An 11,910-nucleotide genomic window follows, 5' to 3' on the forward strand; every position below is an offset into this window, starting at 1 on the left:
CTTCTGTCTTTGTTTTAACAATAAGAACTATACTAAAAATTACATAGCATGCTAATTCTGATCTTAAGGAAAAAGAAAGGGTTTGTCTTAAAGGTCCTAAACATAAGCATACGGATCAGAAAATTCCAGTCAGAGCACAGAAGAAGATTCAATGTTTCCCTTGGTTTTAACAAGAACTTATTGATTTGGGCATAGTATATGAAAAGCATCCTAAAAACTTACAGATAGGAATGGAGATTCATAAATATATGTACTTAGGTAAATAAAGGAGCAAAAGTCCTCTTTTTAATTTTGTTATGCTGAAAGAAAAGTAGTATTTGCTCTGCAGCAGGGTCAGAAAATATTTGGAAAACAGGAAATTACACTTGTAAACTACAATACATATCAAGTTGATGACCTGAGGACAGCATGATTTTACGACTCCTAGCCTTGCACTCATTTATACACCATTACAAACCATGTTTGCTGTCTAATCTGTAACTTCTGAATGCCTTACTTCTTGCCAGTAAATTAACTTATTATTACTTCTTGAGTCACTGTTTTCCAAAGAATAATACTTAAGTTTCATTCTGGAAGTTGCAGTGTAAGCAATAAATCATGATGGTAAATGTCATGTTAAATTTGTTTGTTTAGTGTACTTAAGCATTTTCTGTTTCAGTTTCCATGTTGCTGTTACCTACAGTATGTAGCCCAAGTTTACCAATTAATTGGATGTGGCTTTCAAGAAAGACTTGGATGAAAAAATGTGATAGTATTTTCTTTTGTTTTATTTTTTTCCTTGTATAAAAATAGCCTTCTTAGGCTTAAAAAATAAGTTCACTCGAAGTACAGCCATAAATCTGAGATAACAAACCATCACAGGCAACATAAGAGGCTGAAGACTATTCAGTCTCTTTTACTTCTGTCATATGAAAGGTATTGCACATGGATAATCAATGCATCCTGTCACTTTTGTGGTGAAGCAAAGACTATAAATGGACAAAGCCATTCCACTCCAACAAATTTCTGCAAAATGTGTAGAGATTCTGTATATATTTTGTTTTCTGAAATCTTCTGTTTACTGACATGAAAAAAATCTTTACTATTTAAGTAATCTAAACTGTTGCATTTCCCAGATTCTGCTGAGAAGAGATCCTCCACAATGGCGGAAGATCAGCAGGCAACAAACTCTTTGCTAGAGAACATCAGACTAAGTATTCAACACAATAATGTTGTTAAACCAATCAACCTCCTTTTGCAGAAGGTGAAACCAGATGTCAAACGACAGAGGTAAAGGGCCGTCTCTTATTTTCTCCCCACCCAAAGTAAACAAGATCAGACTGTATGTATTTCATAAGGATCTTCGAGGAATATTCAGTTTCATTTGTGTCCGCTGAACGCTGTCTGTATTTGTGTACACTACTTACAAACAAATGTGTTAACACATAATTTATCCAGATAAAATGGGTAAATATAATTCTGTGCTCAAAATGAGCACAGAACACATTTCACAAATGAGTAAGAAAAATGCAGTAACTGACTATGGAGATTTGGGTGTTGCTGCAGATCTAGCCAATTAGTAAGTACAAATGTGCAGCATTCTGAAGGCTTCTAGAATATTCTCTAAACTACCTAGATATAACTACTGAAATTCTACCAACCAGGAATACTGGCCAAGAAGAGTTGATGTAGCGTAGTCAACAAAGGGGGACATGTAAAAATACGGTGTATGTTTTGTCATTTGCACTACAATTCAAAGAGGGCTTCATGTGCTACCATCATACCAAAAACACCCTACAGTAAATTGCAGCAGACGTGTTCAGGAGTCTATGACGCTAGGTTAATCTTTGGTGCTGTAGTTTGTTGTTGCTAAAAGCAAACAAATAATCTGCCTAAAGAAGAAACTTTGTCAGATCCACAAGAAAAGAATAATATCCATTTGTTAAATAATATCCATTTCTGAGATAAATCTTGGCTTTCTGAAACTGAAAACAAAGCATAGCTGATCTGTGAAATAAGCCTGCTGCCTGTCTTTCACCCTCAAGAAAGAATTAATAAATAAGTGGTGCTTAACTTTATACTTCTTGTTGTTCTGAAGTCTTTATGGCACGTTCAACAGGGAGACTGTGACATCATAACTGCTGATATGTGTTGACGAAAATACTCAAGTATGAGAAAACCTTAAGCTAGTAATTGTTTAGGTCAGTCACCTTCTTCACAAGCAAGATTAACAGAACATTTGCAGAAACTACATAATGAAAGATAATACTGTCTTCGACACTGAGTTTCTAAATTTAGGGTAGTTGGTGTTTTCATTGACTCACCCTTCAAAATATTTCATAGGAGTTTTTACAGAGAAATCCTTTTCCTGTCTCTGGTGTCTCTTGGAAGAGAGAATATTGACATTGGTAAGTAAAAATACTATGACATGTCTAGAGTTCGTGCATGAAATATATGAATACTTTGTATGCAATGTTTAAAAAAAAAAAAAAAAAAGACGACCACTTTTTTATGTGAGTTAATTGCTGCATTTTGGTAATAAGTACCATGCCGTCACTCTTGAAGTAGTTGTTGCTTTTATGAAAATCTAATTCAGATGCGGCTATTAATTTTGAGTTTTTAATTGAAACCAGTAATAAGTTATTTTAAGTAGTTTATTAGTTTGAAGTTTTAATATCTTATATCTGAAAACTTGCTCCTAGTCTTGCCCATGTTTCCCAGATGTACATATCTTGAATGACCCTTGTGTTGTCCAGCCACCTAACTATGAATTCTATGTGCATCCCTTCCTGCTATTCCCTTAACCCTGACTTTTATTTGGCTGGCACTATGCCAGCCAGGGAGTTCCTGATAGAATGTGACAGGGGGAATATCTTGGGAGCAGACAGGCTGCATTATGATAAAAGGGGCTTCATTACCACTGTGATGCTTTCTGATGTTCCAGCCTGGGAATGCTTTTCAGGTTCTCTGTGAGAATATATTTTGGGAAAAAAAGAAAAAAACAAAAAAAAAGGAAAAAAAGAAGGGGGGGGGAAGTGCAGTGCTTAGTTGAGTTAACTTAAGCTAATTATTTTTATTATATAAAAACAAATGACCAAACAGGATGTATACTGTACAGTGTTTCTTGAGTGACTTCAACTATGCTCTTTCTGTTTCAGAGGTCTTTGATAGTGAATACAGACTTGCACTTAAAGCTCTGCCAATGGATGTCCTTGAAAAGATGCAGAAAATAGATGCTCCTCCAAGCAGCAGAGTTGAATGTTGTAGGAAGTACTTTGGAGCACCTTTAATATGAAAAGGAGAAAAGAAGCTATTGAACTTTGACAAGATAAAAGTAGAGGTGAAAAAGCAGGAGTGTGGTGATACATTTTCTGAACCCCAAAAGGTGATAATTGAGCAATTTGTCAGTGATTTCATGCAACTACACATAGCTTGTCTATCATCTCATGAGAAACAGTGTAAAGTATGTTAAAATGTTAATGTATGTTATATTAATAGGATGAGCTGGTTTCAATGACATATCTGCATTTTTCCCTGTATATATTTCTTCCTTTTCATTCCCCAAATCCCTCCCCTCTCCCCCACAATATCAGGTTGTTCAGAATGGTGGTGATTAAATAGAAGCCTATGGTTGGTGACTTTTCCACCAATATTTGTCTATTTTAATGAAAGACTTTTTCTGCCACAAAATGATTAGACCTTTCAGTACTACTTTAGAATGACCTTTAGATAAAGAGAGATCTCTTGCATATGTATGCAGTATGTATTTATGAATGTAAATGTCTGAGTCTTTGGTTTGGAAGTTGCAATGTAATTGCCTTTGTCAGATTACACTACCTAAAACTGCTGTCCTTCTACTGATCCTTGTCCCAGTCGGTATTCTAAATGGTCTTTTACTGACCTTTCCCCAGTGTGGGTCTATAGCTATAAAAACCAGAAACTTATACCTGCTTTACCTGAATTCTGTTTTTTTTTTTTTTTTTTTTTTTAAGAAAAAAAAAAGGATCCTATGAAGATACTGCTGTTTTCTCCAGAACAATGGTAGATTTTTACACTAAGCAGCTCAGAATTGGATACTAATTAGATTTTATTCTGTGTGCATGTGTAGTTAGTGTCCTTTCACTGATTTTTTTTTTTTTTTTTTTTTTTAAACACCCCTCCATGGTCTCACTCTAGCCTGTGGGTTATTTTGCACTTACAATCCAAATTCAATATTTCAATTAGAAATATATTTATAAATGTGGTCTTCAAGTTGTATATTCACACAAAACTGAAGTGCTTGAGTGAATGATCTTAAAAGATGAATTCATCTTTAGCTTGCTTCTAGTGATAAGACATTTGCTCCCCTTACATGCCTAACTGACAACAGTAGTCATATCCTTGGCAAGAAGAGCCTGGGCACTGGTCTATGGTTTAAATATTTCTGTTATTAGAGTAATATGGTAAGATTCATTCCCACTTTTACTGAAATTTAACTGAGAGGGTTTTCTGATGGAGTTATACCTGGAGAAAACAGAGAAGATAAATATTTGTGGCTTATTAAAGGAGCACAGCTAAAACTACAATCCCACTTGAGTACAAATATACTCACTTCATACTGCTTTCTTGAACTTCAGGATTCTCACTCTTGGTCTGAAACAGCTACCAGCTGAAAGAGCAAGACCAAGCTTCCTTTTTATAAGGCTATGTTTCTATAAAACAAATGCACTATTTTTCTCCAAATGTTTTTGCATTATAGGTTGACTTCTTTCATTTTGTCTAGAAGTGCTGTTCTTAAGCCAATTAGCAGATAAAGCCTGGACAGGCTCTTCAGCCTCTCCTGATGAAAATGTTATGCATTCTCAATAGCTAAAAGCAAAGAAGCACCTAATGACTTCTTTTTTTCATTCTTTGGTTTTTGTGCATGATTGCTTGCCAATATCTGACCTGCATCACAATGGAGGAGTAGAACTGTTTTCCTGTAATATACAGCTGTGGTGCTTGATTTTTTTGTATTTTCCTCTCTTCTCTTAGTACATAATTTACATGAGCAATTCTGTCCTTTCAAACTAAACATTTCTCTGAAGCATTATTCCAAACAATTTATTACTTCTACAAATAAAATGTCATTTTTTTCTGTACCGACCTTAATCACACAGCTGTACAGTTTTTTTTCAGTGTTAAATGGCCAAAACATACAATTGACGCAACTTGCATGTAATCAAATCTTAGGTATCCTTAAATTCTCCCATCTCATTAAATTATGAAGAAAATCTGTCCAATGTCTTAGATAACTGGTAACATCCAAATTCCTTGTACACCTTTGTAAATAGTATTATTATAAAAGATATTCTGTAATCAGATTGCTTTCATTTTAAAAACAACCTTCTCATTTGTTGCTGAAAATCTAGAATAATCAGGCAGTAGTCTTGTAGAAACAGCCAAGGTAGATTGTATCACAGTATATAGTGCTAAGTGTTTATGAGGCTTTCCTTGTGTATATACACTAAACCAAAAAAGCCTCAAGACAGAGGCAAAAAGGTACTTGCATGATTCCTAATCATGCTTGCAGAGGACTGAACTTGCTCCTGCATATGCGCTTTTCTCTACACTACAAACAAGCTTCTATTTCTGTTGTGCATACCTGGATTTCAGAGTGGTGAAAGTCCTGGGTGGAATTATTTCAAGTAATGAATGTGTCTACTGTAATTAACTTTTTTAATATAGCAGTACTTACTTAAGTCAGGGCTTATTCTTTTGAATTTGGATTTTTTTAATGCCTAGATTTTAATTCCTGATTATCCATCTGGTTCTTGAATGAAATCATGATTCAGATCAAAAAGGAGACCAGTGACATTGGTTGGTTTATTAAGTTTTCATCTGAGAAGATCCTTTAAAAAAAAAAAATTCACAAAAATTTGAAATGAATTACGAATTATCATAGTTTACTTCCATGTTGCTGTGTCTGCTTTCAAATGCATGATGGCACTTCCTGTTCCTCCTGTGATTTTTGTCTCCTACAAACAGGCAGAGACTGCAGGTGTTCCTGCACAGACGTTCTAAGATTTTTAGTCTTTCCTTATTTGAATGTGCAAAGAACTCTGAGCATGGCTAAGAAAAGAGTTTTGTTTGTTTGTTTGTTTTAAAAAAAGGTTAACATGGCTCATTAATATTCACATGCTTGAAAATGTAGCCAAAAATTAAGAGGGAAAAATCTTCAAAACTCTTGTGAATGCATTATATTTATTATTATATTGTCTTTCTGCAGATGAGGCATTAAAAATGTAGTAAATTCTTCTCTGCAAATCAGTAATACCATAAACTTCTTGGGCTCCATAGGAATGACTTGGTTTCTAGTCTAAATGCTTCTGATTTGTTTCACATCCCTAGTAATCCAAATTCTAAGTCTCTGATGCATGAATGAGCTGGTCAGGAGTGCTGGAGAGAAGATATGGATGAGTTTAGCCTTGGTTCTCAATGGAAGTGGGAAAAGTAACATTTTGCTCATTTGGAAACCTCTTGCCTCCAAAAATTCTAGTCTGGCATATAACTCACTAGCCATTATTAAGTAGGTGGTTCTATTGTATATCTTACAGAAATCCCATGTATAAGGTTTAATAGAGTGGTTGCAGATAATGAAATGAATGAAATGAAAACCTGCAGTGGGTTGCACAAAGTGAGGGTGCAAACCAAACTGGTTACGTATGTGGAGGCAAACAGTTTATGGAGTATCAAAAAAGCCCAAGATGTTAGAAAGTATGTGTTGGAATAACGTACACAGAAAACTTCCTTGAATTGTTGCCCTAACAATGTTGAATGGCAGTCAGTTATGCTGAGAAGACATATTTTGCATCTTTGATCAAATTACAAAAAAACTACTTATGGCTTGTGTAGTTGTATGAAAATAGCTTTTTTTTTTTTTTTTTTTTTGAAAACTAAAAGAAAAAATGGAGTCTTAGAAGTTTAAAATCAGGAATTTTAAGTGACCGATTTTTTTCTGCATGTGTACTGATATTCCAACACATTACCGAGATGTAATAGCTGTAAATGAATATGAAATCAACTTCAAAATTCTGTGTGCAAAGAATATGTAGGAGACTGAAACAGCTGCAGTATTGGCACAATAATAATTACTAGCTTTTTCATGTTACTAGAAGCATCTGTATGTTACTTATAGCCATATCCTGTCTTCATATTGTGTAACTCAAGTTTAGAGAATAAAATTTTAATAGGAAAATATGTTATTTAGTAAATGTGTTTTAAACTAAATTCATTTACTTTGCAAATAACTTAATCTTGTTCTAAGTGAAATTTCATGTTGGTTAAGCTCAAGTTACATTGCACTTGTAAATGAGTAGTTATATTCCATTATAACTGTGAATTAATGGCTTTCTGAACTGCCTCAGCTAAAAGAATATACCTTTCCTTGAGTATACTGCTTTCCTTGATTAACTGCAGCATAGGGGCATATTTTCAAAGTGTATATTAAATTAGACCATATAAATTATATTTTAAAACAAATTCTTAAAAATAAATTAACTGAAGAATCCACCCAGTAGTTTCTCTTTTTAAAACTCTTAACAATTGCATCAGTGCAGATAACTTTCATTAAATGGTAAGGAAGTTGTCTTATTCACATTAACTGTAAATTTAGAAACAAAGGTTTTTGTTTTTTTTTTTTTCCTCCCCATTTAACTAATCAAAACTTTAAGGTGCCTTCCGTTTATCAACCTTTTCTCATGGACCTTTTTAAAAAAGAACAAAACGCCTGTGTAACTTTTAACAGTTCAGTTTCAGCACTTAAATTGGACTCTAGTTCTGTTTTTACTGTGCCGTTTATTATGATGCATATGAGGAAACAGTTCTTTTTTTTTATCTTTCAGTCTGCATCAATCAATGGTGCAAATAAAAGGGATTGTTTGCTGTTTTTAGAAGCCTATTAAGCTCCTTTAAGGAGCTTAGGATAAACTGTATTTCAGTGGGGATACAACTGTATTTCAATGGGGATACAACTGTATTTCAATGGGGATACAACTCTTAATGGGGATACAACTCTTTTAATGGGGATACAACTGTATTTTAATGGGGATAAAAGGATGTAGTGTGAATAAATTAAGAATTTATTAAGTGAGTTGGAAAGTTTTTTATTAATGCAATAAAATTTGCACTGGTTTAGAGATTGTTTGAACTGTTGAAAGATGGCATCCATTTACTATGCTTTGATTAACAAGTATTTCTCTATAATGTTTTTGTACATTTGACAAATGTTTCTTGAGTTTTAAAAGGGCACTCTGTGTATTCTGAATTTTGTATAGGCATCTTAGAGTAAGAAACATTTTTTAATGTATTTCCCAAAATAAAATACATACAAATCCTGTGTGAAATTTCTGTTCTTCAGCTTCTTTTTTGCTATTGGCACTTATCTACTTGACTAAATTTAATCTTAAAATGCAAATGCAGCCTCTAATTAGACAAAGCACAAATACTTTTGACTGCCTGGTGGGAGTTTTTGTAACGCCTCAGTGAATTCTCAGTGGTGGGAAAGGGCTAGTATAGTGGTGGGGTGGAGGAAGAGAAGGGATGGGATTTGCTTGGGGAGATTTGATTAGTGAGGGAGGATGGCTCTGAGGCACCATATGCAAGCAAAAGGACTTGCAGAGATGGGAAAAACTGAAAACCATGCTGAGGGAGGCAGAATCTCAATGTCATGAACCCTGGCTTCAAGGTGGTTGAGTTGTTGCTCTCTGCTGACCCGGAAAAGAATCACTGATTGGGTAGCTGGGAACAGGTTTGGGGCTATGCTTGTCAGAATATTGCTGTGAGTTCTTTTTTCTTTTTTTTTTTTCCAAGGAAGATTTAACTGGAACTGCCCTGAGACTGACAGTGGTGGTAGTAAGGAGGCAGGAACCAAAGCTTGCACTTGAGGAGTTCCTGAAGAAGCATGAACATAGGATTTGAGTTTGAAGCTGCAGGGAGGAGGGAACAGTGAATTTTTTTTCTGTTCCACAGATTAGAAACCTGAGGGGCTGTGATGACAGAAGGCAAGCACAGAAGGGGATGGTTTAAAGAAGCTCTGTTCCTTCGTGTGTTCCAAACTGCCATCAGCATATTATTAGTGCCAGTTCTCCCCCGTTCTGAGGAACAAACAGCTAATATCTTCAAGGAAGAATACACTAAGAACCACAAACTTGTGAGCTGGAGCAGTGGACAGATAGGAATCTGAAGTTCAGAAAAGGAAAATATGAAGCCCTGCACCTGGGGCAAATAACCCCATGCACCAGTACAGGCTGGGGGCCAATCAGCTGGAAAGCAGCTTTGCAGAGAGGGACCTGGGGGTCCTGGTGGACAACAAGGTGACCATGAGCCAGCAATGTGCCCTCATGGCAAAGAAGGCCAACAGCCTCCTGGGCTGCACTAGGAAGAGCATTGCCAGCAGGTGAAGGGAGGTGATCCTTCTCTACTCAGCCCTGGTGGGGCCTCATCTGGAGTACTGGGTTCAGTGCTGGGCTCTCCAGCTCCAAGGGAGCTGTGGAACTGCAGAAGCAAGTCCAACAAAGGGTCACAAAGATGATTAAGGGGTGGAAACAGCTGACACAGGGAGAGGGTGAGAGCTGAGACTGGAGAAGAGAGGGCTTGGGAGAATTTTTTCCATGTGTATAAAGATCTGATGAGGGACAGTAAAAAAGACAGAACCAGGCTCTCCTCAGCTGTGCCTCTCCTCAGTGACAGCACAAGAGGCAAAGGGCACAAACTGAAATATATCCTTGGAGATACTCAAATCTTAGCTGGACACAGCCCTGAACAACCTGCTGTAACTGACCCTGCTCTGAGCAGGGGACTAGACAATCCCCAGAGGTGCCTGTCAACTTCAGCAGTTCTGTGAGGATGGGTGGCAGCCAGAAACTGTAGAAGAGTCAAAGTTGGTTTCTGGAGAGGAGCTCAAAGGGATGGTCAGGTCTCTTGAGCCTTTTTTCCTTTGGCCTTTTACTTTCCCATCTCTTCTGTAGTTCTACGACTATCTGAATTCAAATCTTGCCTAGTATAAACAATAATTACAGCTGTAGATACTTTGTGTTGTTTCCTTGGGTCATGGAGACATTAAGTTGCAAATCACTCTGTGGGAAAAGGCTGGAAAGTGCACACAGGGATATAAACAACTCCCTCATTACTCTTTTTGAGCTGGGCTTGGAGACTTGAATCATACATGTCCTAAAATTACTGTGTACCTACTTGGGTCCTACATTATGGCACTTACTTACTTACAAATCCAGGGCTAGAGAAAGCAGCAGCAGCACAACTCCAAAGAAAGAGCCAAAGAAACAAATGGTGGAAAATGGTGGAGGAAAGGTTCTTTTGTTATTGAGGATTAGGCTCAGTACATTATTTCCTGGCTCAGATACGGCTATGCATTCTCATGGACAGTTTGGCAAGGGTAACCAGCAGCCTGCTTACTTTTACACTAATTAATGTAACTGAGATAGATACTTACCTAAAGCAGTGAAACTAGTATGAGCACTGTTTGGAAGATTGAGGCTGACAGCCTTTCTGCCGCAGGAGAAATCAAGTCTCTTCTCATTAGGTTATACAGTGCCACCCTCCTAAGAACATGGGTCTCTTTTAGGACCCACTAAACTCAGTACTCCATGAACTTGAGCAGAATAAGTGCCCTTTAGTCATGTTCAAGTATCTGCTATTGGGGCATGAAATCACAACAGTAGGTTAGAATGCATAAGAAAGTAGCCACATATATTTCAGTTCTACAGAGGATTAAGTCCTCAGCGTTCCCTGGTCAGTGGGTTTTTATCTCATTCTTCCAAGATGAGATGATCTTTTCCTTGACAGTAATTTGTGGGTACAAGTTGCTGCTTGTCAAGTATTTCCAGTGTGTTAAAAATGTGATAAAAAATATTTTTTGCTAGATAATAGACAGTCCCCATGTTTTCTCATACTAGAGTTACTGGTGTACATGTTAATGGTGGTGTTTTTATTTTAGGGAAGTTTAGGTTTAACAGGGCCTATCCAGTTATTTTAACTACATAGGAGAAAAGAAAGCTTCCTGTTCAGAAGTTAAGCTGTAACAGAAACTTTTGGTATTGAACAGGCTCCATAAAATATGCTGATGGTACCTAGTTCATCTCATGTACAATGGTTTGTAACCTTTTGAAAATTCACTTTTATAAATTAACACGAGCTAAATAAGAATGCTAGTACAACTGGTTAAACTATTAATGCTAACCAAACATCAGGATTTATTTTGCCTTTTTGGGGATATGTAGTTGATGTCCTCAACACATTCATAGTTTAAAAAATGGTCTATGCAATTCTATCTGAACACTCAAGCTGTGAGACAATTTAAATGGCAATGTGGAGCAACTGCTTTCTATTATAAAATAATTCTCTTGGTCTGAGACATCTGCGGCATGAATACATGAAGTAGGAAATTCTACCCTCACCTCAGATCAGTATCCTTTCACTCTAATCCAAACTAGAAGTTCAAGAACACTACCTGACCTTTCTAGGCCTTTAATCTACTGCCATCAAGTCTCTTGCTCTGCACCTTTTATTCTGCAGGACTCTGGATTCCACATTCCAGGCAAAAATTGTTTCAAGCAAGTCAGGTAAGACCTTGCCTGAAGTAGCTTTGCCATGCCCACAAGAAAGTAAGAAAATGCTTATGCGCTCATAGCTTTTACAGTGTTGATAAAAACTTAATGTACTGAGGCTTTTATACTGAAAATATAAACACTTATCCAAGTGAGAACTGAGATGGATGCTGACTACCAGGTCAAAGGCACCATGAAACAACCCGTTTAGCCACAACTCATTCTAAATTCAACACCTAAAATGTATTCACACATCACAGCAGCATTCTTATCAACCTTACTGAGTACTAGATCTGCACAAAGTACAGTCTAAGAATACAATAAATAGAGGCTGCAGGGTTTTTACATT

General features: G+C 36.5%; 1 protein-coding gene across 1 annotated transcript in view; it reads left to right on the forward strand.

The window, feature by feature from the left end:
* Window positions 1-3,935, forward strand: part of DENND4C (DENN domain containing 4C) — a 70,861-nt gene extending 66,926 nt beyond the window's left edge. Inside the window, exons 31-33 of the mRNA XM_067316737.1 lie at window positions 1,116-1,269; window positions 2,323-2,387; window positions 3,138-3,935. Of these exons, the coding sequence (XP_067172838.1) occupies window positions 1,116-1,269; window positions 2,323-2,387; window positions 3,138-3,274 (356 nt within the window). The 3' untranslated portion in view covers window positions 3,275-3,935. The remainder of the gene's footprint in view (window positions 1-1,115; window positions 1,270-2,322; window positions 2,388-3,137) is intronic.
* The last annotated feature ends 7,975 nt before the right edge of the window (window positions 3,936-11,910 follow it).

The sequence above is a fragment of the Apteryx mantelli genome, chromosome Z (assembly GCF_036417845.1).
Source record: "Apteryx mantelli isolate bAptMan1 chromosome Z, bAptMan1.hap1, whole genome shotgun sequence".
NCBI lineage: Eukaryota > Metazoa > Chordata > Aves > Apterygiformes > Apterygidae > Apteryx > Apteryx mantelli.